Source organism: Carassius auratus, unplaced genomic scaffold (assembly GCF_003368295.1).
Source record: "Carassius auratus strain Wakin unplaced genomic scaffold, ASM336829v1 scaf_tig00216955, whole genome shotgun sequence".
Lineage (NCBI taxonomy): Eukaryota > Metazoa > Chordata > Actinopteri > Cypriniformes > Cyprinidae > Carassius > Carassius auratus.
In genome coordinates, this window is record NW_020528814.1 from 498 (window position 1) to 27,464 (window position 26,967).

The 26,967-nt window shown below is 36.4% G+C and overlaps 1 protein-coding gene and 1 long non-coding RNA gene across 2 annotated transcripts; both read right to left on the reverse strand.

The window, feature by feature from the left end:
* Positions 1 to 967: 967 nt before the first annotated feature.
* Positions 968 to 12,425, reverse strand: LOC113099530 (uncharacterized; the record flags this gene model as incomplete). Its single annotated transcript, XM_026264398.1, is given in 6 exon segments — positions 968 to 1,631; positions 1,633 to 4,865; positions 5,757 to 6,326; positions 7,656 to 8,670; positions 10,172 to 10,194; positions 12,363 to 12,425. Coding segments are annotated over 4 exon segments (5,482 nt in total), but the record flags the coding sequence as incomplete, so codon positions are not given.
* Positions 12,426 to 21,116: 8,691 nt separating this feature from the next.
* LOC113099531 (uncharacterized) lies at positions 21,117 to 21,748 on the reverse strand. Its single transcript, XR_003289476.1, has 3 exons — positions 21,649 to 21,748; positions 21,380 to 21,464; positions 21,117 to 21,168 (listed from the first exon to the last, which is right to left on the reverse strand). It is a non-coding gene; the product is annotated as an uncharacterized LOC113099531 (long non-coding RNA).
* Between the last annotated feature and the right edge of the window lie 5,219 nt (positions 21,749 to 26,967).

The following is a 26,967-nucleotide window of genomic DNA, read 5'->3' on the forward strand; positions in this document are numbered from 1 at the left end:
ATGTGAGCGCAAATTACCTTTTCCAACTTGAGGAGGAAGTTGAAAAATTAAAGGTTTGCTTGAATCATAATTAAATTGATTTTCAAAGTTGCTAAAGACTGCAAACTTAAAAAAATTTAAATCCTGTACCAAATTCAACCCCTTGTGTCAGCCAAGCCCAGTATCCTAGTACCCTACCCAGCCCTAGGGAGCCGCTCCTTTTCATGTCTTGCCTACCCTAACCCATCCCCCCCCCCCCCCCACTGCGCAGTGCGGAGCTTTACACATTTACCTCATTCATTATTAGATCACAACAGTGAACATCCGAGTATTGGCCCATGAATTGAACAACTATAGTAAGTTTGCCACACATTGGACACTTATGCCTAACTATATCTTTTTGTATAACATAGAACTCATTCAAGGTTCCCTTTTTCTGTGTGTTGTATTTGTAACCATGTTGATTGTATCCATGTTGTTCCATTAATTTCATAACTGTAGATGAAGTAACTATGTCTTCATTAAAGTCTCCCATTATCATTTTTCTGTCCTGGATGCTTTTCTATCTCTTCAATGACATGTAATAGCTGCTGTCGAAACATGTCAATTTATATGTATTGGGCCTATACAAAAGTGCAGCAGTCAAATTGACATGTGGAACTATAAAATATAAACATTCTAAGTTCCAGTACTCAGGAGTAAAAATATTACACTCAATTTTCTCAGAACAATACAACCCAACTCCACCCCCTCTCTGATGTTTTAATTCAGTATAAAGAGCTGTACTAATTGTCATAACAGTTAGCTCTTGGATTGTGCTTGAAACACAAATTCTGGTATTTGTGGTTCTTGTGCTTTGTCCATCAGCATTTAGCCAGGTTTCTGTCAAACAAATACAATCAGCATCCATTAAAACTGTATGTGCAAGAACATCCTGAAAATGAGCTTTCAGACTTTGGTACATTAAGCAATGCTAATTTGAATCTACCAAGTGATTCAGTGAAACTGTCCTTTTCCATAGACAATTTTGGCATATCTTTCATAGCCAACTCAATTTTGTCATTACAAAATATGGCAGAGTCTTTAAAGTCCTCAATTATTAAGCCACTGAGAGATCTTACTCTGCTCAATGCAACATATGCTTGCCCTGCTGTAAAGATTTTCTTAAGTGATACAACAGCTCTGTCTACTGTGAGTCCTTGCACTTTATGAACTGTGCATGCCCATGCCAATCTGAGAGGAAACTGACGCCTTATACCACCATCATTTGTGACTTGATCTTCTTGTACTTCAATTACTGTTGAATTCTGGGAAAATCTATGGCATGTTTTAGATCTCTGAATTTTACCGACATTTGGATCATCAAACTCCACGTGTATAGCTGATGGGAAATCATTATCATTGTTTTGACTTTCACTTATGTGGACAACTGTGCCAAACGCTCCATTGACAAGACCATCAGCAACCTCAATATTTTTTTTCAGCATAACTCTTGCTCCAATACCCAGGGAAACACATTTAGACAAAGATGAGTTGAAAACTTTTGCATGAAATCCAACTTTACGTTCCATTCGTCCAGTTTTTGAATTTTTGACGTAATCTTGAGCGTTTATACTAATTGCCTCTGGGCAACATTCATGTAGCCTTTCCAATGTTATATTTATCAACTTCAGCATTTGTAGCAAATATGTGAATATCATTACACTTATCTCCTGATTCACATTTTTTTAACATACCAATGTCATTGGTGGTAAGACATTCATTTTTCTTATGTACTCTGAGCCGATTTAACATTTCAGCAAAACTTGAATCTTGTTGTCGAACAACTTTAGTTAATTCAGCAAGTTCAAAGTTCTTTTCCCATAGGTTCACTCCCTTTGTATCAGCATAGAGAGCGGTTCCTTTTACGGGAGGAAGTTGATAGAAATCCCCAACACAAAGAATACTGACTTTCCCAAAGAGAGAGTAGTCACCAGTTTGTTTTATTTGTCGCAACCTTCCATGAATGTATGACAAAAGACGATGGTCAACCATGGACACTTCATCAATAATCAAAATTTGCAAAGTACCCAATTTTGTACGCAACGAGTTTATTTTGTCATCGCTAAGAGGCTGATATGGCAGTCTCGCATTTGCACCAATTGAAAGTTTATTATGTATAGTTCCTCCTCCAATGCCAAAGCTAGCAACTCCGGTTGAAGCTGTCAAAAGTACAGTAATGTCATCAGGATTCTCAGAAAGTTGAGATAATAGTCTGCAAGATTCATATTGTATTGCTTTAATTAGATGACTTTTTCCTGTACCTGCTCCACCAGTAAGAAATAATCGAAATGGTTCTGGGTTTTGTCCTAGTAATTTCTGTAAACACCATTTCCGTACTTTGTAGAACACAGCAGATTGTTCCTTGTTTAATGACCTTAGTAAATGCAGTGCCTCCTCTCTAGGCATTGTAGTGTGGTTTGTTTCAATGGTACACACAGTTTGAGGGTTTGCTGTAAGATCTGGAATAAGTTCTTGACTGTCATCTTCATCGAGCAATAGTTTATCCTTCATCAGTTCGATGCATTCATCACGCTGTTTTTCGGTTTCAGGGCAAATCTGGGCCCAAGCATCTTCCAAATCAATATCCTGTTCCAAAAGCTGTTTAGCTCTGTCTATTTTGTCACTTTCCTTTTCAAACAATGCTCTGTTGCCATCAACAATCAGTTTGACTTGTTTCACTTCAGAACCCATTTTTATGACACCGCTGTTGTAAAACTCCTCATATGTGTCATACTTGCTAGGCTTCAGATCAGAGTCATCATAATGTGGAAAGAAAAGCTGCAATAATGAATGATAATATTTTTCTGGATCTTTTGTGGGAGAAAATCTTGGATACCTCACTACTGCAGGTTCAGTCCGTGTCCTCCGTTTTACATGACCGTTATTGTTATTGAGTTTAATTAATTCATTTTCTGCTGTTTTTTTTTGTGAGGAAACCTCTGATTTTGTCAGAACTCTGTATTCCGAACAAAAACTGGCAAGACATAGATTTTCCAGAGGTTCTTTCTCTGGTCTGTTCTTGTACCTGTCAGTGACACTTGTCATCCACAAATAGCTTTCATCATCAGACTGGTCATTTTCCATTTTGTTTTGGAGTATATGCAAAGGCAAACTCATCTTTACAGGGTTTTGTCCTATTGGAATAAATTGTACTTTACGGGAACATTCCTTCAAATGCATGCCTGTCAGTCTGTACACTGCCTCTTGAGCTGAAATTTCTCTGTTGTGAAGATAGATACTTCCCAACTGTTTTAATGATTCTTTAACTTCAAGATTTCCATTCATCGCTTCATTTTGTGCACGTTGAAGCAGGAGTCCCATTTCTTGTTCTGCTTTTGTAATGTAACTTAGTATGTAGACCACTACAGAAAAAGCATCTGTAACATACTGAATATCCATATTGCCTTGCCAAGCACGCATTAAATCTCTGTTATACTGATTTACCCAAACATCTTTTGGATTTCTTTTTAAGACAATACTTTTCTTTTTGGAACATTCGTTGTATGCTTTTTCAAACATAGTTTGATTAATCCCAATAGATGAAAAAAAGGCATCAACCGAATCAAAATTCACATCAGAGTTTAAAGCGGTTTTCACTTTCTTTATGATTGCATTTGCTGTTGTATCTTCACCATTGCCTTTTAACTCATCTGCATTGGTTTCTCTTGTAATGAAGGTCCGACTAGATGGCGGTCTTGGAAAATTAAATCTACAAACTGTATTTTTCTTACGACATGTTTTTGAATGTCTTGTACTGTGCTTCTGGACACTGTTCACTGTCTCGTAAAGTACAGTGTCATTTTCTGGTGGTGTCTCACAAGTGATGTACGTGTCAATAAAGTCAGCAACCAGAGCATCATTGTCTGCATCATGATCATTGAGCTTCGGAGCATCTTCCACCCAAAACAGACAGTGAACATGAGGAGAACCACGTTGTTGAAATTCAACACGATAAAAGTAGTCTTTTATCTCGCCGATAGGCTTTGCTGGAGACATTATGACATTTTTTAGAAAACAATGCCATCTGTGATCAAACATCCTTGCTGCAGTGACAGGATTTCGTCTTATGAGTCCACATTTTTCAGACCAGTCAAGCTCATCGACATTTATTTGTTTCCCCTCTTGCTTAATAATAGTGTTCATCATTTCAGGCCATCTCAGATCAGCAGAACTAAAAGATGCAAAAAAAGTAGGTATGCCTAGTTGTCTAATTAGGGCAAACAGATCTTTTTGCGTAGACATCCAATAGGGAGGTGTCCCTCTTACCGGTCTTAAGAACTTATATCCTTCATCATAATTTAATATTCTTTTCAAGGAATCAGAGTTTGTTAGCATATCTGCTGTTACTTTTAAGCAATTTTTCTCAGAGCCTTTCCTAAGTGCAATTGAGACATTGGATACAATTTGATCAAGTTCTGATAAATATTGTGCATAAAAAATGAAGTCTGTGCTCTGTGCAAAACGTCCATCTGCATTTAGTAATCTTGCATTCAGGTATCTTGACAATGTGATTTTTTCTGGTCTTTCATCATGGAATGTCGGGCCACCAATAGGATAGAGAACAGGGAAACACTTTGCCTCATTGGATTTATCGGATAGCAGTCTAATAGGACTGTTACCTTCAGCTGGTGCTACATTCAGCACATCATGAAAATGTTGATCTATTATCTCTGAACCCAGATCAACAGGTTGCAGCGATGTATCTGACAAAAGACCACTTTGTTCTTTAATATATGTTATGTCTTCTTCTGGATCATCTTGAACTACTTTCTCATCTTCATTTTTGTCTGTTACATCTTGTTCCTCCATTTCAAAATCATCATCACAATTTTCAACTTCATCAGCTGCATTCAAAGAGTTTATCCACTGCTCATTAAACTCCACATCATTATACCACTTGTTATGTCTCATCAAATAAGACAATGCATGTCTGACACGATCAGTGCTGACATATTTATATTCATAATGGCCTTTATATGTTAATTTCCGTTTCAGTTTTATTTTTATCATGTGATCATCACATTCATTACGTGGAAGAATATTTGAGACAACTGCAGTATTAACAGGAACGGTGACGACTGGGCCATGACAGCCTTTCTGTTTTCCACGTGGAAGACAAAGCAACTTCATAAAAGGAATATTGCGGGCAATAAGATGTTCCTCCAATGAGTTTAGACCTTTTAGTTCTTTTGGAATGTCCACCAGATGCATGTTGTTGGCAATACTCTCTTCAGGCAATTTTCCACCCAGAATTTTACGATGACATGTATAGCAAATCCACAATTTACAAGCTGAATTACCTGATAACTTGCATCTATTTTCACATTCAGTATTGCATATGTGTAAATACTTTTCTGTAATACATCTTTCAGCCAAATCTGTAATTTGCTGACCTCTGATTTTATAGCAATCTCTTTTACATTCAATAACTTGTTTTCTGAACAATAAACGATGACAAACACTGCAAACAAATTCTGGACCTGTACTGACTTCTTGATGAAACTGATTAATAGTAAAATCGATATCTTTCTGTCTGTCCTTCTGTTTTGCAGAACTTTCAGCTCTTTTTTGTATTATACTCATTCTGAAATTTTCATTGTCATGATATTTATTTTTAGAGTATTCACGTACGCTTGCTTTAAAGGTGGGGTTTTTGCTGTATTTATTCTTTGAATATTCACATACACTTGCTTTAAAGTTCGGGTTTCCGTGATATTTATCCTTTGATCTTTCACGTTTTGACTGTTGTACATTGATATTGCTCTTATATTTATCTCTAAGATTTTCCAATTTTTTCTCCTTGAAATCACTGTCTTCACCGTATTTCTTTCTGATGTTCTCAATCTTTTTCTGCCTATATTCACTGTCTTCACAGTATTTCGTTCTGATGTTCTCAATCTTTTTCTGCCTGTAATCACTGTCTTCACCGTATTTCTTTCTGATGTCCTGAATCTTTTTCTGCCTGTAATCACTGTCTTCACCGTATTTCTTTCTGATGTCCTGAATCTTTTTCTGCCTGTAATCACTGTCTTCACCGTATTTCTTTCTGATGTCCTGAATCTTTTTCTGCCTGTAATCACTGTCTTCACCGTATTTCTTTCTGATGTCCTGAATCTTTTTCTGCCTGTAATCACTGTCTTCACAGTATTTCGTTCTAATGTTCTCAGTTTTTTTCTGTCTGAAATTGGAGTCGCTGTGGTATCTCTGACGTTCTCTTTTACTTTTAGAATACTCTTCTGTGTCATTTAATTTCCTTTTTCGCAAATTGCGACTTGTGCTCTGATCATCCACTTCAATGTTACATGCTTTTGAACATACATTTTCTTGATTTTTATGTTTAACACAAGTAACAACTTCATAGTGATTTCCATTGCAGTGCTTCAAATAGATTGCATTATCTGTAAAAACCTGTTCAGTAGGGACGTGTAAATTCCATCTCTTATCATTAAAAGTCATTACATTTATTTTTAAAAGGTCAGCTGCACAAAATAATTCCACATGACTGCCCCACGTTCCAGAAAAATTCATTTTAGACTGTGTCAAATAATCTTTCATTGATCTATACTCTTCTCTTAAATATCTCTCAAATTTAGAACTGTTAGCTTCAAGATGTTTCACAACTGCACGTCTAATTATCAGGTGTTTCTCTTGATTGCCACATACTGAGTGTGCTATTGATCTAAACATGCAATTACCATCCGATTTAATAGATATTGTTTTGCATGGTACTCCTAAAGAACCAAAATGTGTGCCTTCAACACCAATGCTTTCATTAGTCAGTCGTAAACGTGTACACAAAGCATCCTGATCTGCAGACATTAAAGGTTGGAAGCTGAACTCAGTACCTACTGTATCTCCAAAAATGATGTCATCATCTATTGATAAATGAGCGTCCTGCTCAGCAAATGTTACAGCTTCGAAACTGCGCTCAGCAGGCCTACGTACTGTCTCTCCAATAATTACGTCATCATTCATTGATAAATTAGCGTCCTGATCCACAGACATTAAAGGCTGAAAAGTGAACTTAGTGCCTACAGTCTCTTCAATAATTACGTCATCATTCATTGATAAATTAGCGTCCTGATCGGCAGACATTATAGGCTGGAAATTCAACACAGTGCCTACTGTACCTCCGATTACATCATCAGCGATGAATAAATGATCATGCAGCTTGCTCACATATGCAAGTTTTGGCTCAGTTTTCAAATGACTGTTTTTCTTACGTGAATCCAGGCATGTCTGATCCAATGTGCAAACACTGATTTGTTTGTTTACAAGTGTGTGTTGATCGTGATCTTTGATACACTTACTGTGCTCCGAGCTTGTAGATGAAACATGTGTAAGACTTGCTACTTTATCTTTACGAGTGCGTTTACCACACCGTCCGATACACTTACTTTCCATCTCGGTGGTTGCATGTGAAACATATTTGCCCCTGCCTTCTTGACCAGACTTAGAACTTGCCTCGATAGTTGTGGTCTTACCAATTACTGTTGCTTTCACAGAGGTCACTTCAAAATGTGTTCCCTGGGCATTCAGTGACAAGGCAAGGCTACTAACATGATTAAACAACATGTATATGTCATCACAGTAAAGTATTATGCTTCTTCCATAAGGCTCAGGTAAACCTTTACCATTACGTGAATGGGGATCCACTAGAGCAAATACTGTCCCTGCCTTTATGACTGCACAAATGTAATGTTTAATGTTTAACAAACATGCATCATACTGAAGCAGAGCCCTTTGAAGTGCTTCTTCTATAGACATAGACACATCTCGCAATGATTCATCATAGACATCAACACCAATAACACCACAGAAAGATTCTCCATGCTTTATTGAGAATGTTGTGTTATCAAGTGTGTGCAGTCTTGGCATTTCTGCAACAGAAATATGACCCAGCCCTGTTCGATCGTGGATCTGCCCCTGCAGTGTCATTGATGTATACAGCTCATCTCCATGCAACAGAACAGCATTCAGGTCCTCTGTTGTCCACGTCAGCACATCCTTCAGCACACTCGTCATGACTGCTGTGATACTGTTCACTGCACACTGACGGTTTCTGTTCGAACCAAATCGCGCATCACCCTGATGGAAAGAACCACATATGACTTTCTGTGGAAAATAACCAGAGTTATTGACAAGTGAAGCTCTGGTAACATCACTCCAGCTTTTGCTAGACACTGGAACACTTGTGGCAGACTCTGGAACACTTTTAGTAACACTTGTGGCAGACTTTGGAACACTTTTAGTAACACTTGTGGCAGACTTTGGAACACTTTTAGTAACACTTGTGGCAGACTTTGGAACACTTTTAGTAACACTTGTGGCAGACTTTGGAACACTTTTGGTAGACTTTGGAACACTTTTGGCAACACTTGTAGCAGACTTTGGAACATTTGTGATAGAGTTTGGAACATTTTCAGGAGCCTTACGGCAATTCAAACAGTTTTCTCTGTGAGCGTTCTCTCTGTCGGCATTCTCTCTGTCAGCGTTCTCATGGCTCTGTTTGTCAGAGCTGTGGGGAGCAGCCTTTTGTTTTAAAGGAGGCATAACCTCAATGACATCCATGAAGGAACCGAGCGTGTAACGCTCAGCATTCCTCCTCTTGGCCGCCTGGGACCTGCGGAAACCCTTTCCACGTGGCATCTGAAATTACAAAAAAGACAGAGACACCAAACAGTTTAGTACAGTGCATTACTACACTTTATTTTACTCACTAGTCTGAAATTTTTTCTATATAACATTCATACTAGGGCTGCACAATATTGGAAAAAAAAACTCACATTGCTATATTTTTTGTTTTTCTTCAATGGATATTGTGATAAATTACTTTAATAATATTTTTTTTCCAAATAGACCTATTTATGATTGGAGTTATTTTGTAGTTAACTAAATCATCACAGAAAACAAATTTAAAAAATAAAAATATAATAGAAAAAAAGATAAAAATGAAAAACAGTGCTTTATAATTTTTTACAGGTAAGCCTGAAACTGAATAATCAAAATATTTAAAACAACAGTGTATAATTTCCACTATTTAAATTAAATCTAACAGATCGGTGTTAAATCAAGTGTGTTTATTTTATTTTATTAATATTCATGACAGAAAGCAGTGACAAACTACTGTGGAACAATATACTGTTACACATCCATTTTCTTTCTCAACAGTTTACCTTCACCTAAACCATTAAGCAACTGTTTATTAATAAATTAAATAAATTAATACTGAACATTAGCAAGTTTGCAATACTGACAAATTATTCCAATAACTGAAGTTTTTTTTGAAAGTAAGATGATATTTTATAGGGTCTTTTTGTGCTGGTTTATGCCTGTTGAGGACAGCTGACTCAAAAAGACATACATTTTTTAAATATTCTATGCTGTGGTCAGTTCAAAACAGTGACAGAAATGAACCATTTCAAATGGCAATGTTTGCCAATATTTCTAATCCTATTAGATTTACCCTATACATCACTGACAAAAAATTCTAAAATTTAAATGAAATTCAAATACAATAACGCCATACAGGACTGTTGCCAATAAAATGAAATCATTAACAAAATCCAACTTTACACAGATACAGAGGTCACACAGAAGTAGCATAAGAAGTAGCTTAATATATTTATAGTGCATTATATGCTACTAATTTTTTTAAATATTTAAATAGGAAATGTATATGAAATTAAAAAATTCAATTTCTTATTTTAACATTTGTACACAAAAAATGCCAGCAGGTGGAGGCAAGACATTTAATCAGCAAGTCATCCATTCAACCAATGGCTGATTCATTCAGGGAGAGAAGCAAATGACCAACTTTCTCAATGGGTTACTGAATCATTAAACTAATTAATTTAATAAAAAAATTCAGTCAGTAAAGATGAATAAATGACATGCAAAATGACAAAAGTAGCTTACATCACAAATCATTCAAACAAAAATTACATTATTACATTTACAAAAGTGTCATGTATAATTTTAGTCCCCTCTTCATTAAAAATAAGACTATTTGAGACTTTTCCTAACCTTAACTGTTACATATGTTATTGAATACTTTAAGACTTTAAAAGGATCCAAGGTAACCTTTACAATGAGCTTCTTGTATTGCCTATATTTTCACAATGAGAAATCATGGTTCAATATGACTTACCTTAGATGAGTTCTGAGAGTCTTCTGAAAACACAGGGAAAAACATTACATTCAGTTCACAAAATATTGATTACTCTTTACTAAATTATTATAAAAATTTCAATCATTAAGGGGTTTCCAGGTTTGTGTGTATGTGAGCAAAATTTACAACAAGAAGTCTGTGGAGCAGTCATAGCATAGAAAGTGTAGCAATGGCATAGCAATTTAGCAATAGCAATGTCTTTAAAGGGATAGTTCAAAATTCTATCATTGTTTACTCACCCTCAAGTTCTTCCAAACCTGTATGAGTTTCTTTGTTCTGCTAAACACAAAGGAAGATATTTGGAAGAATGTTTGTAACCAAACAGATCGCGGTCCCCAATGACTAACATAATATATATTTTTTCCTACTATGCAAGTCAATGGGGACCGAGATCTGTTTGATTCTGTCATTCTTCCAAATATCTTCCTTTGTGTTCAACAGAACAAAGAAACTCATACAGGTTTGGAACAACTTGAGGGGGAGTAAACGATGATAGAATTTTCATTTTTGGGTGAACTATCCCTTTAAGGTATCGGACACTAAGTGCTGGCAATGGAAATGTGTACATGTGTACATTGGGGCCCTGGTAATCAGTACTGCTTTTACCCCCAGTCCGACACCCCTGGTTAAAGGTCCCATCCCATGACATGAAAATTTCACTTTATGGGTCTATGGTCCCCCAGTGGCTAGTAATTTTGATAGGTGTAAACCAAGCCCTGGGTGTCCTGCTCTGTCTTTGAGAAAATGAGAGCTCAGACGCACCGATCTGGAATCTTCCCGTTATGTTGTCATGAGGGGAAAGGTTATCTCCCCTTTCTCTGCTTTGCCCGCCTCCAGAATTGAGAAAATGTATTCAGTTTAGTATTATTTTATTTTTTTACATTTAATTCAGTCGCAATGTCAGCACAGGCTTAACAAACAGACTTTTGCGATATGGATTCGACAGCACCGCCAGAAACAGTGAGTAACACTGTGAGTGTTCAGAACTCATTAATTAATTAACAGTTAATTAATTTCTGATGTGTTATTAATTATTCAAGTTCACACAGACTTTCTTTCCAAATTGCTTAATACTGTTTATGCATCAGTGAATCAAGCCAGTGAAACGGTCAACTTCACTTTGTTTCTCTTACTAACATGAAACAAATCTTTTATTTAAATTTTGATTTAACTACAGAGAGCGGTCAAAGAACTGTCCCTTTATTTTGTTCAGAGTTGTCAATCACACATGGCAAGTGTATCTGCATACTTGCCCGAACTGCCGTTGTAATGAATGACGCTGTCATACTGCACAACGAAGCTCTTACTGTATTCACGTCGATATTGTGTTTGCTGTTAATTGTGGTGAAAGCATTTTTGTGAGAGAAAACGATTTGCAATGACGAAATCACTGGATTCATGTGATAAACAGACTTATCTACTCAATGCTCATAACTGCAGCCTTTCATGTGATGGGAAAAGATCTCAAAACTAATGCTATAACCAATGCTTCCACAATTCGTTAACCTTGACAGCTGTAATAGTCAAAAAAATTGAGAGGGGTTCCACATACGCTTTTCGTAATACGCATTTCGAATGCAAAGATGTCAGCCAATCACAACAGTTGTCGTGTACTCTGAGTCTCACAGCAGACGTACACGCCCCTTCAAACAGAGCATTCAAGCCAGAGGGCTTATATCAAGCTATAAAAATCCATTTTATTTCTAAATTTTAAATATAAAAATCATACTAACAATATTAGTGCACCTCAGAAAACATTTAAAAAAATAATAATTCACCCATAGAGACCTTTAAGGAATGCTCTGTTCAAGAAACCAATAAAGATAATAAATAATAGCCTAAATTACATGTGTTTCTCGCCAAACCCTTTAATTTAATCTAGCAACATGTAAAATATACATCAATCGTCATATGGGCCTACTATTATGAGTATTTCCATACTTTTTGTTAAGGTTTACAATGAAGGCAGGACGAGTGAAGGCAGGACGAGTGAACGCAGGCCTCACTCACTAATAAACACCTTAACACACTCATTTGCCAAAAATAACCATACAAACATATTGTCTGACATACAAAATACTTAAAACTATATCAGCAATATTATGAATGATAAGTAATAAAAACAGATTAATAAGATTATGTAGACCAAACAAGAAGACACGTTTCTTACCGTTTCGAGATAGGAGCAAAATGGCTTCCTGCTAATGAGACACGTGTTGTCTGCAAGCACGTTACAGCTCCCCTAGTGGTTATAGTAATCAATACATATTAATCCTGCTTGCACAGGACTATAGCCTATAGCAAAGTTTATCATATTAACACACTTAACAATGAATTCATAATTATACTTACCGCAACATATTGCCACATCAATATGTATATTTTATATTTTTTTCTGCTTTAACTTCAGTTTTCTTCATTTCTGTAAAATGTAGCGATGGTCAATAAATATTTCATAAGCCTAATTCTATTTATATTGTCTGCTTATTTTACTAAAATAAACGATTAAAGAAATGGTATACCCCTAGTGTGTATAAAAATAAAAAATAAATAAATACAAATAAAACCTTGATCGACAAGCAAAGGGATGATGCAGGCTATAAGCTACTTTTATATTAGTACAAGACTTCAAATTTTAGCAGTTTCGTGTTCTCTAAGATTTAATTTGTTTTTTTAAGTTTGTTTAATACATAATTTAAAATGGAATGATTTATATAGACAATTGGCTTATTTATAAGTTTTTTAAGGTAAAAACCAAAGTGAAGTTCAAAAGTAGCCTATATATGCCTATGTTGTATGGGCTACAAAAAAAAATTTGTCTGACATTTTGTTTATTTTCATGTAATTTTACACGTTTGTAATAATTTGCAACTGATTTACCTTATGAAGAAGGTAAAGAAAAAAGCAGAACTCGATTTGCACACGCAGACAATAATCCAAAGTGTTTTCAATGTAAACATTTTACAGATTATTATAAATCTGTAAAATTACATTATAACACAAACTAAATGACAGACAAAAGACGTGTACAACATATGTACTTTTGAACTTTACTACTGTTTTTGCGTTAAGATTACTTATGCATAATGTAATTCTCGGTACTAATCATTCCATATTAAATGATAGTAAAGGATTTAAAAATCGACTAAAATCTTAGAGAACACGAAACTGCTGAATTTAGACGTGTTATAAAGTAGACACATCATCCCGTTGCCTGTTGCTCAAGGTTTTTTTTTTTTTTTTTTCTGTAAAATAAGCAAACAATAGAAATGGCCCATGAAACAATTATTGACCACAATCCTGAAAATTGAAGTAAAGACATAAAAAAATCAGCTATTATAGCTACTGCAACAAAAATACCTTTGGCACACAATTGTCTTCTTAATTAATCTGAAGTGAGAGGAAAATTATTCAAACCACTAAACCATCGCGGGACTAGTCGACTGCTCTCTCTGCATCGCCTTGCTCCGTTAACTGCTTCTCTGGCTGTGCATCGTTTCAGGCGGACCAGACAGCAAGCACATTTCGGCAATGCCAAGCTGTTAATTAAGCTGCTTGCTTTAGCTAGTACAAAAAAGGAAGAAAAAAATAAACATAAAACCTAACTTATGCAATAACCTTGCCAAAAAAAAAAAAAAGACAAAATCAGCCTAAGCTCTTTCCCAGCGTATAACCTATACCTATTTCGACTGAATAAAAATGATTTCTTTGTATATTACATTTCTACGAAACAACATTGCAACGGAAACTACAAAAATGTGAAGATTGAAGAGAAAACGGACCTGAAATGTAATTGCTACTAGCACTGACTCCTCGGCCTTGCAGCGGACCTAGTTGAAACCGCCTGAGCTTACAACATGATAGGCTATTTTCATTTCATTAAAATGATTTTTAATAATTTCATCACAAAAACCTACGTCTAAACGATATTAATTCATCATATATACTGCCTATTCGACTCACTTTAAGTTAATAGACTTAAACTGACGTAAATTTATTAGTTATACATAAAAATTACTTTCATACAAGTCAATATGTAAGCACGTATTGATTTTCTATTTTTATCACCTTGACATTACATACCATATTTAGTAGAATATATTTCTTAAATAATCTATGTGAAATCCTTGATTTCAATCAAATAAGTAGACAGTACAAAAAGGATTCGATGAAAAAGGAAACATTTATTGAACACTTAATTACAGGCAATTAGAGAACGTGGAAATTAAATAAGAACAAATAACCAGTTTTCTGAACATAAAAGCATTTGACAAACCATATATCTATTTTAACGGAACAGAAATCTGAACGGTCTTCAAGCAACTGAACCACCTTGCTCCGCTGGCTGTGCCTGGCCTTCGTCTGCATCGGTGTCCCACTGATCTTCCGCGCCGACAGCCCGCCCGGCCTCTGCTGGCTGGATGGACAGGAGGAAACCGTCCACGTTAACTTTGAGGTCAACTGGCGGAGACTGCAAAAAATGATCCTCGATCGCCTCTGCGTCGTTTGACATGCTGCTGAGGCCGGCGTCGCGCAGGTAGGTGGAGAGCGCCGAGCTGGATAGCTGCACCGTTTCATCGCCGCTCGCAGTGGAGACCGTGGCTTTACCGCCAAAGCTGGCGGAGAAAGACAGCGCATGTTGCTTCATCCTGCAGCCCTCGCACCTGTGCGTCTTCGACTTCTCCACGAACTCCTTCTGCTTGAAGTGGCAGGCGGAACACCGGCGTTGTATCGTGACTTCTATGCCCTTTATTGTGGCGCTGAAAAGCGCCGTTGATTTTTCATCTTCCCCGCTGGCTGCTCCCTCCGCCACCTCCAAGTCCGCGATCTGCTCGATACTGCTGGACGGACCAGTACAGAGGCAAAGGCACCCGTCTCGCTCTCTCGTAGACAGGTTCTTGAAGGCGTAAGAGACGCCGGCCTCAGCAGCATTGACGAAGGTGTCCCACAACGTCAGCTTTATCTCCCCCGTTCCGTCGCAGATCGTCACCTCTTTCAGCTCACAGTCCGAGTTGCTGACCGTGACCACTCTGCTCACAGAGCCCTGCAACGCAACCTTTGCACGGACCTCCTTCACCTAAAGAAAGCACAAACACGACATTAGTTGGCTTTCCGTTTTGACCACGAAGAGAGCGAGATAATATGGCTCTGAGACGTCAGCTCTGGGACTCGCACCTTCTGCCTCGGACCTAGGGCCTTCACCTCCGCTACAGTCATCTTTTTGCAGCTTGGTGGCGCGCACCGCAGAAAAGGCAGCCTGGTCACCTCTACGCTGGTCCCACGAGAGCACAGTACGTCAAAGCCGTCTGGATCAGAGAAGCCTGGAGAACAAGCAAACACGTTTAATTAAAACCGAGCTCCCACGGCCGACTCATCAGTGAGCCAGAATGCAAGTGAGTGAGTCTGGTCTGGATAAACAGTCATATCTTACTCAAGCTTCGCCTGACGTTCCGCAGCCGCACCGGGTTGCCGTTCTTTTCCGCTTGAACGAAGAGGGCTTGCTTTTCCATGGCGAAAACGACCACTCTGTGGTACTCCTGCCTGGCGCTCTGAAGGACGGCGGTGAAGAACGCAGAACTGCTTTTAGACAGCTTTCTGGGCGATACGTCAAAGACGAATCCCTCCACTGCGTCTTCACCCTCTTTTCGCACTTTAGCAGGACTGGACATCCTTCCTTAACCGGACACGACCTGATGCAGACTCGACCTCTTCCTGGGACTCCGAATTGGCTTTCTCAGACAAGGGCGCCGGCAGAACTTGGACTATTTATAGCCCTGATATGCAAATTAATCGGGGACTGAGGAGTGCCGTCCTATCGCTTTCAGTGGGAGGGGCCAGCTTAACCGTTTCCATCATTCCAAGCTGTTGATAACGCTTCACTACAAATGAACCCGTTCGCCTTCAAGCCTTCTACTGTACTATCATGCAGAAATAAATCAAGTAATAAATAAATTGAGAAAATACAGCTGATACTGCAATTACTCACGCGGTTCCTGATAAACTCACGAAAAATGAACAGAATTCAGCCTTCATGCATAACCTAAAGTCTGTCCGAGCGTCTCATCTTAAAACTGTATTTTCAGTCCAATCAAATGAATCGTTAAATTGCCACATTTCCTTCTTATTTTAACAATACTTATTCTCTTAAAGCTTGTAAGCACAAATAGGCCTAGATTATTATGTAATAGCCGACTGAACATTATAATATCTGCATAAAATATTTCTAAAAACCCGTTGCTAATTCGTTTCTTTTTTCACTTGCATTTTCATAAGCACATAGCTTAAAATAATACGTTTAAAAAAAAAAAAAAAAACTATTTTTTAAAATTATTTCAACTGAAAGACAGTCGGTCCAAGACAATTTTGTAATAACTTGCATGTCCAGAGGTAAAGTTTAGTCTGCTGGTTCAGTGGCTTTAATCGATCTGTAAGTTCAGGTTAATTAAAAATACAGTGATTTGTTAAATTAATTTTTGTTACAGAAACAGAATACAATGTGTTCTGCATTCACATCAACTTTACTCTGTGTACCTATATAACAATTCATATACATATGCAATACATGTTTTTACATAGGACACTCTCAGTGATAGTACCGAAATGACACCGGTTTTATAAAAATTTTTTCCACGCTTTGTGTTTTTGCAGTTGCAAAGTTGTTTTGGAGAAACGGAATAGCCTGCGTAAAGAAATTATTTGTTTTGGGTTGAAATACTTAGTCGTCCAGAAGATGCTTTAATATTACTTAAGCATAGGCCTACTGATTCGACTCACTTTAAGTTAAATTATAGGCTATAACTGACTTTAAAAATGGACTTGCATTTCCTAGTAAAAGACTGCTTAAATTCCCTTTATGTAATCAATATGATAGCAAATGACATTGATCGTGGTTTTTCCTTTTTATTGTCATTCTACATCATATTTAGTAGGCTAATATATTACTCTCCTTTTTTTCTTTTTTTTTTTAAATAAATTTTTTTCACACTGAATATAAGTAGACAATACAAGAAGAACTCGATGAAAAAGGAAACATTTATTGAACACTTAATTACAGGCAATTAGAGAACGTGGAAATTAAATAAGAACAAATAAACAGTTTTCTGAACATAAAAGCATTTGACAAACCATATATCTATTTTAACGGAACAGAAATCTGAACGGTCTTCAAGCAACTGAACCACCTTGCTCCGCTGGCTGTGCCTGGCCTTCGTCTGCATCGGTGTCCCACTGATCTTCCGCGCCGACAGCCCGCCCGGCCTCTGCTGGCTGGATGGACAGTAGGAAACCGTCCACGTTAACTTTGAGGTCAACTGGCGGAGACTGCAAGAAATGATCCTCGATCGCCTCTGCGTCTGCGTCGTTGGACATGCTGCTGAGGCCGGCGTCGCGCAGGTAGGTGGAGAGCGCCGAGCTGGATAGCTGCACCGTTTCATCGCCGCTCGCAGTGGAGACCGTGGCTTTACCGCCAAAGCTGGCGGAGAAAGACAGCGAATGTTGCTTCATCCTGCAGCCCTCGCACCTGTGCGTCTTCGACTTCTCCACGAACTCCTTCTGCTTGAAGTGGCAGGCGGAACACCGACGTTGTATCCTGACTTCTATGCCCTTTATTGTGGCGCTGAAAAGCGCCGTTGATTTTTCATCTTCCCCGCTGGCTGCTCCCTCCGCCACCTCCAAGTCCGCGATCTGCTCGATACTGCTGGACGGACCAGTACAGAGGCAAAGGCACCCGTCTCGCTCTCTCGTAGACAGGTTCTTGAAGGCGTAAGAGACGCCGGCCTCGGCAGCGTTGAAGAAGGTGTCCCACAACGTCAGCTTTATCTCCCCCGTTCCGTCGCAGATCTGCACCTCTTTCAGCTCACAGTCCGAGTTGCTGAAAGATTTATGTTCAGTAAAATTTTCTTTTTTTAACTTATCCCATTACATTTACACTGAATCATTTAGCAGACGCTTTATTCAAAGCGACTTACAAATGAGAACAATAACAGTACACAAGTGTCATAGCAAATAACCAGTAGCTATGTTTTTTTTTGTCTGCTTATTTAACTGTAGTAAATTATTTAAGAAATAGCTACTTCAATATTGTACAGTTTTTTGTAAAAATAAATACATCAAAATAAATGTAGTATGACCTGGTAAGATGTGCTTATATATTTAGTAATTACATTTTTTTCTGACTAATACATGCAATTTCATTTTTAAGACTTCCGTAATTTAAGTTGAAGACTCATACATAGAAGTAGATTATTTTTAATAATTAATTCTAAGGCAAAATGTAAAATTTATTAGTGAAATTAATTAAATCGTCTTCATAAAATGAATTATAAAGCTGGCCAACATATCAGATACCCCACTCGCGGGTTTTCAACTAGGTCCGCTGCTGACTACTGTTAAACGTATAAAAAACAAAACACTAAAAACAAATTTGATGACCTACATGAAACATGTTAATTATATGAAAGGATTTTTGGTGCAAAACAACTGAGCGTCTGTGACACAGACAAAACTTACAAACGTGTAGATTTTTTTTCCTTTTCCACAAACACAACACAATCATTACACCTTATCGAATCCTTCACTACTGGTGCACAAATAATTTTTTTGAATAACAAATCAATAAACTCGTACACTCTCATGTTTCGCTACTATTACTGCAGTGGTGCAAAACCTTACAGTCTTTGTGCAAAACACATTTTAGTATATTTTAGTAATCCTAATGACAATGCTTGTAGAGGACTGCTTGATTAGCGTTAAAGCTAAACTGTAGGATTGTGGCCCTCCAGGACCAGTTTTATCCATCCCTGCTTCACCTCACAAAGAGAATCTATAATATATATATAGCCTATAGCCTACATATATATATTTACAGATTGTTATTAGTGTCATAAACAAGATGATTGAATATATCTGAATTATTAACAAATGTACAGCATGATAGTCAGGGATGTAATAAAAATAAATACTCACAAACTTTTTTATTATTTTATTTTTCTTCCCATTCATTCAGGTGCCAACTGATAAGCTACACTCTAATCAGATTGCTGAAAATGTTACAGTACATAAATGTATTATTACTGTATTTTCATTTAAAGTATTATTACTGTATTGTCAGTGTTAGTACTGTTCAGTTTATTTGCATTTTTACCTGTATAAAACAATCCAATTGCAACACAGCACTGTAAACCATATTTTATTTAACCCCCCACCCCCAAATTTTTTTTTGAAAATTTTCTTTTTAAAAATACAAATGACAAGTATTGACCTCTAGCATGCACTAGCTGAAAAAGGGAATCATCACTATCCCAGAACAGGCTTTACAGAAATACAATACAGTAAAAAAAAAAAAAAAAAAAAAAAAAAAAAAAATATATATATATATATATATATATATATATAGTTTTTTTTAAATTTGAGTAATTGTGGCAAAGCTGGTAAGCTCTCTCATAAGAAACACCATGACAAGATTCAGGCCGACGCTTTTTCTTTGCACCTTTTCCTTAATTCCACCTGATCTGTAACTTTGAATGGCATTTGGAGGCACAAGGGTTGATTTTCGGAATGAACCTGCAAGCACAAGACATTAAAAACATTCAATAACATTTTCTATAAAGCCCATATTTATACTAGATTATAATGGTATTCTTAAGGCATTATAATGAATGCATAATGCATTATAAAAACCCTTATCATATGTTATATCATCTCATGTGTAATTATAACAAACAATTAAAATACATTATAATACTTAGATATTTCTGGTCATAACTTTAAGAGTATGTTTTGTTTATAACACACAATGAATATCATATTAAATATACTACATTTAATTATATATTAGGTTACATTTTATTTTGATGGTCCTCTTATAGCCCCCTTCCTCAAATCTTGTCCTGGAGGTCCAATGCACTGCAGAGTTTAGCTCCAACCCTGATCAAAGTCATCTGTCTGTGATTTTTTTTAATGATTCCAAAGACATTAACTGGCATTGATTAGCATGCTCAAGTGTGTTTGATTAGGGTTAGAGCTAAACTCTGCAGGAAAGTGGATTTCGAGGTCCAGATTTCAGGAGCCCTATCTTATATTGTGTTGACTATAAGCAACTTTACAACTACATAGCAACTAACTCCATTAGACTATTATTATGCTTAACTTCAGGTAAGTGTAGGTAGAATATTTACATACTCACAAACTTACTTATAGTCATTTTGTCTTTTAGTGGACCAAGTGAATTTTGTCTGATTTATTTAAAATAACATAACTAACATGACAAGATATAATAATAACTTATAATACATTATAACTGAGAAATGTAATTAATTGTTACTTAAGTGGATGCAACAACTTCATTGTGTGTTTTAAATCATCGCACTCTTAAAACCTATAACCACAAATAAATAAATATTATAATACATTAAAACTGTTCTTATACATATTCATATGATTATACAACATATTATACATACATACATATATATATATATATATATATATATATATATATATATATATATATATATATATATAGATAGATAGATAGATAGATAGATAGATTCAACCAAGATTAAACAATTTGCCCCAACTGTCTTTGTGCTGTATGTGCTTTGAGATTGTTAAATACACTATATACTATCTGAATGCACCTACAAGGAAAGTGCAGTTAGTTTATAATCCATCACAAATCATTAAAGCTATATTGCTTACAAAGCATTTATGTAGATCAAACTGCTATATTGCTGAAATAATGGAACTGATTCCCAAGCCATGCATAACAATTAATAATAATAATAATAACAATCTTTTAACTAGTTTACTTTGGCTAACTTACATGTTGATGTAATCACTATTATGATTGCAATCACAAGTAAAGGCTATGACTGGAATGTATTGCAGATAACATGATCCAAATCACAAACTAAAAAAAAAAAAAATATGATGAGCTCCTCATAATCAGCACCTGTGTTTCTGCTGGGAGAAATCTCCTGTAACAGTCACTACAGCATTTTATAGTTAATGGTCAGAATAAAACTACCATAGAACAATATAAGAGTTTATAATAAAATAAACAACATTTATCATATTTGTTAACCAATATTGCTACATTTATATATTGCTAGTCCCGTTCTGTGAGTTAGTTAAGACTAGCAGTCAGTGGCTAACTCTGGCTAATATAGTAGTTAATGGCAGCTTCACCTGTTGTTAGCACCGCTACGATGGTAATCACAAGAAAAGACTCCGATACACCTCCTTTACAGATGACATGACAGATGACCACAACCTGGAAATAAAATATAAAAGTTCTACATAACAAGGGTTTTTATTTACTCGGTTTTCTTTACTATTTTAACGTTAGCTCGTTGTTATGCAACATATGTCTGACTTATCCTGTGATAAACAGGCAGTGTAGAATTATAATATTCTCTGATTAATTTAACTGTCATGTGGGCTAAGTTATAACTTACCAGTTGATGTAACGTTAATCACAAACAGCTCCAAAATACGATCCACAATGATATGATTCACAAACATTAAGTAACAAAAATCGGATAGTATAGCTCGTCTGATTGGCCAAAACTCAAGAGCGCCCGCGAAATTTGCACGTGAAAAACAGCTTTGAATCTCGTAGCAGCAGATTCACGTCGTTGTGGTTATGCACTTCTGTTTGTGCTAGAAAAGACATAATAGAAAAATGTATATAACAAAATATTCTACGGTCTGCAAATGTCATTGCAATAATTGCAATAAATGATTTTCAGATGTGCAAAATTCGTCCGTGAATTCACATTTTTGATGCCGGTGTGTGAATATGTTTACGAGTTTGATTTGTTATTTATAAAATATAATTTGTGCACCTGCAGTGAAGGATTCGAGAAGCTGTAACTATTATATTATGTTTGTGGAACAGGAAAAAATATCTACAACTTTTGTCTGTGACTTCAAATTTATTGGTACACATGTGACTAATCTCTACAAATGCACATTCTACCGTCACGGACGATCAGTTGTTCTGCACCAAAAATACCTTTACAGAACGTGTTTCACACTGGCCTCTCTAAAAATCAGATATTCATTACCTGACATGGTCATGATCAAATATATTAGCCTTGCTTGGCAGCATAAAAGAAAATTAAGCAATTATGTTTACATTTATCTATATGAAAACGAAAGTAAATGAGGGAAGTTGCACCATTTCTTATACTGTGGCTCCCTCTAGTGGACTGCAGTCGTCCCATAGAACTTTTTTCTCAGCCAATGCAAATCTATGGGAAAATCTTTAATTTTTCATAACTATTTATAATGATCTTTTCATTCAAAACTTGATCAGTCTTATCATCTACAAAAAATATAGAAACAAACTACATATCAAATCCACTGTCTCTGACTACTTTGGTGTCTGTAACATTAAAGCCATAAAATTATATACACTACAGCTGAAAATTTTTGGTCTCACAAGTATAATAATATTTAAACACTATAACAGTATATTGTCTTTCTCAAAACAACATAGCCAATAACTTAAACAACTTTTGTAAGGTGTATCAGAGAATATGACAGAATAACAGAGATAACACACTTAATGTATATGTATCTACAGAAGTTAAACCAAATATATTTATATCTCCTTGTTCCACATGATGAAAGAAATGAAAATTCCTGACCAACCTTGTGGAGTGAAATTCAGGCTACAGAATTTAAAATGAGACACTCTCAAATGTGTATTGAACATTGCCAGCTGATAAAACCTATTCTCCAGGGACTATATTCTTAACATAAATGTAACTGCCTGAGTTAAATGATTAACACTAAAGTGTAAGAAGTCAGTCCAGTCTCCCCTGCTGTAAATATAATTGGCTGTTAAAGTGTTCTGTTGTTTTTTTGTTTGTTTGTTTGTTTTTGGGTCAGAAGTGCCGCACTCTTAAGACCACCGTGCAGTTCTACACCCATATATTAAGCAACATCATTTCTGACAGTTCTGATAAAGTTAGTAGGCTACTAATCATCATCAGACTAATTAAAATTATAAGAAAATAAAATAAAATTGACATCAACAAAAAATCATAAGCTTTGACAACATATCCGCTAGAGGGCGCTCCTTGCTTTCAGTGGTAGACTACAAGAGCACTGAGCAGCATAGAGCGCCCTCTCGCGGCTGTAGACGGTAATGTTTTCTCTTGGTTCACTTCTCTCGGTTCATGTTAAATTAATTTTGATAAATAAGTCGCAGGACCAGCCAAACTATTAAAAAACTGCGACTTATAGTCCGGAAAATACGGTAGAGATAAAAATATCAAGTTAATGAATTAGCTTGTAATGTTTTTAGTATTTTGAAATAGACTTTTTAAAACATCTTACCTGCCAACGCTGACACCATGGAATGTTTCCTTGACTTAACTGCTTATTTAATTTTACTTTATTTTATTTAAAATAAATTTAAGCTTCTGTAATGTTGTTTCAATAACAGTTACATACTGCTTGCTTTTAATTCACCAAAAACTGGCTAAATATTATTTTAAAAAGACCATGACAAAGACTATAATCTAGAATTCATAAAATTAAATAATTAAGTTTAAGTATGTCATTTTCCACTGTACATATGCACAAAGCTGAAATGAAAGATATGGGTATTTTAATTAGACTAACTAGCTCCATAGCTGGCTTACATATACAAATAAATTAAAAAAAAAGATAGATTAGTCTAACCATTGCATAATGCTCATATTTCTCTTTGTTATATTAGAAAATTTTAACTTTAAGCATAGTTGTGGGAGTAGTTCATGTCTGATCTCTTCAATAGGCTACTTTAACAGATTCACTCATAAAATACCTACAAGATTTATTTATCATCACAATTTATTTACTACTTATTGCTGTCTATGCTTATCAGTATTTATGTCGTTATATTATAATAAAGTTTTGAAATTTGCATTTTCTGACTTTTGTCAGTAGGGGTGTAGGCCGAAAATCCAAAATCTTCTCAGACTGCCTTCAGGCCATGTTGGCAATAACTTATGAAATTCAAGTTGATTTTACCACCCTTCTCGAATAATCCACAACAGAATTATACGAAAACCATGTAAAAATGGATGTGAGGCTATATCTCCACAAAGGTTTAGCATATTGAAACCAAACGGTGTGTGTGTGTGTCATAAAAACCATGACCTGAGACTACCTGCATTGTTTAGTCGATGCGCCACCTAGTGGTCAGGAGTTATAGTAACATTTCTAAAAAAATGCTAATAACTTTGAATAAATTAGACTACTGAAATGAAAATGGTCTCCCTATATTCTTTGAATCACACCAAAAACATTGATATCAATTATGCCAAAATGTTGTAAATCTACTTTTTCGAACTCCTCCTAGACCATTTTCACCAAATTTGACATGAATCATCTTCAGACCATGCTGGCAAAAAGTTATGGATTTCATGTCGATATACGAAACGTTTCTCATTTAGCGCATCAACGAATTTGCTGGAAGGGTGCCAAAATTCATTTGAGGCTATATCTCTGCACCCCTTTGACATATTTGCACCAAACTTTGTATGTGTCATCGCCACCTCACACTGACTATGCCACATACATTTGGTAACAGCACCACCTATTGGTCAAGAGTAATAAACCATTTATTAACCATGAGTAATTACACTTTTAAAAATGCTAATAACTTTTTAATGCATTAGCCTATTGCAACGAAACTGGTCTCAAAATATTCCCTGGCTTATGCCGACAACATAGATAACAAATATGCCATAGTAAGCTGAACTTCCGGTCCGCCATTTTGATTTATGTTGAAAAACTACTTTTTCGAACTTCTCCTAGACCGTTAGTCAAATTTTCACCAAAATTGAATCAGATGATCTTCAGACTGTGCTGACACAAAGTTATGGATTTTGTGTCGATAGACAAAACCGTTTTTGCATACCACAGTGACAAAGTTGAGGCACAATGAGAAAATGACACTTGAGGCTTTATGTCTGGAATGCTTTGGCAAATTAACACCAAACTTTGTGTGTGTCATTGAAAAGTCACACAGAGTACACCAAATTGATTTTATAACAGTGCCGACTATTGGTCAAACTTGATAAGCCAAGTAATCATGCTAATAGAGGTGGTATTATGATTTTTATTTTGCCATTTCAATTACAATAATCCTAAAATTGCTGTCATTGCTCATTAATGTATTTGGTGTGATGCTCCATGCCATGCTTAGCTCCTACATTTGCCGTTGGAGTGCTTGGCCCCGTAATTGCTGCTTGCAGCTATATTTATTAGGGGCCAAGCACCGAAGGTGCGTAGGACCCTATTGTTTTTGTTGGCGTTCTTATTATTATTAGGGGCCAAGCACCGAAGGTGCGTAGGCACCTATTGTAATCGTTGGCGTTATTATTAGGGGCCAAGCACCGAAGGTGCGAGGCACCTATTGTTTTTGTTGGCGTTCTTATTATTATTAGGGGCCAAGCACCGAAGGTGCGTAGGACCCTCTTGTTTTTGTTGGCGTTCTTATTATTATTAGGGGCCAAGCACCGAAGGTGCGAGGCACCTATTGTTTTTGTTCCGGTTCTTATTATTATTATTATTATTAGGGGCCAAGCACCGAAGGTGCGTAGGACCCTCTTGTTTTTGTTGGCGTTCTTATTATTATTAGGGGCCAAGCACCGAAGGTGCGTAGGACCCTCTTGTTTTTGTTGGCGTTCTTATTATTATTATTATTATTATTCTTCCGACTGGGCGTCTATGGCAGCCCATAGAACCGAATGCGGGAAAGTTGTAATGGTTTGACATTCTGATAGAGGACAGTGCCAACATTAAGTACACCAATTTTGGTGTGTCTAAGTCAATCCCTCTAGCGCCACCAACTGTCCAAAATTTCACTTTAATTTTGTTAATAACTTTTTAACCCTAAGGCCAATCAACGAAATTCTTTTTTCCTCTGATTTCTGAGCTCATGCCGATTCGATTGCACCCTACGAAGTCATTTCCGTCATAGAAATATGACCGCCATTTAGAATTTCTTTAAAAACCTACTTTTTCGAACTCGTCCTAGACGGTTTGTCCGATTCACACGAAAATTAAACCATATCATCCTCAGGCAGTGCTGACCAAAAGTTATGCAAATCAAATTGATTCGTCAAACCGTTTTCGATAAACGCTCTAACAAATTTTATGTAGTGCTTACAAAAACAGTCGTAAGGCTGTATCTCGGCAACGACTTATCCTATTCAGACCAAACTTGGTACATGTCATAACAAGCATGACCTGAGGCAACATGCTGTGATTGGGCGCAGCGCCACCTACTGATCCGGAGATATGAAAAACTGCTATTTTTGCTTATAACTTCTGAACAGTTTGTCCAAAAATCATAACATTGGTCTTGTTAGATTCAGGGCAACATGCCGAGTCGACTGATATCCAATTTGACCATTTCGGCCATTTTGACTGTCGGCCATTTTGAATTTTGTGCTAAAATGCTGTATTTTCTGAACACATCAACGGATTGTTACGAAACATGGTATGGGTCATCAGCACAATGTCCTGAAGGAGTTTGAGAAGTTTCGAAACAGCGCCACCTAGTGGTGATCTTCTATTTTTAAATGCTTATAACTTTGGGTGTGGTCGACGTATTTTCACCAGACTCATCAAATTGGACTCCTGAAACCTTACAGAGTCCTACAATACCAAACATGCTAGGTTTTGCCTTACGGTTTGTGTAGCGTTGTGATTTAGCGCTTAAAAAACATTTGGCTATATCTTCGAAACCGCTTGTCTGATCGAGACGAAAC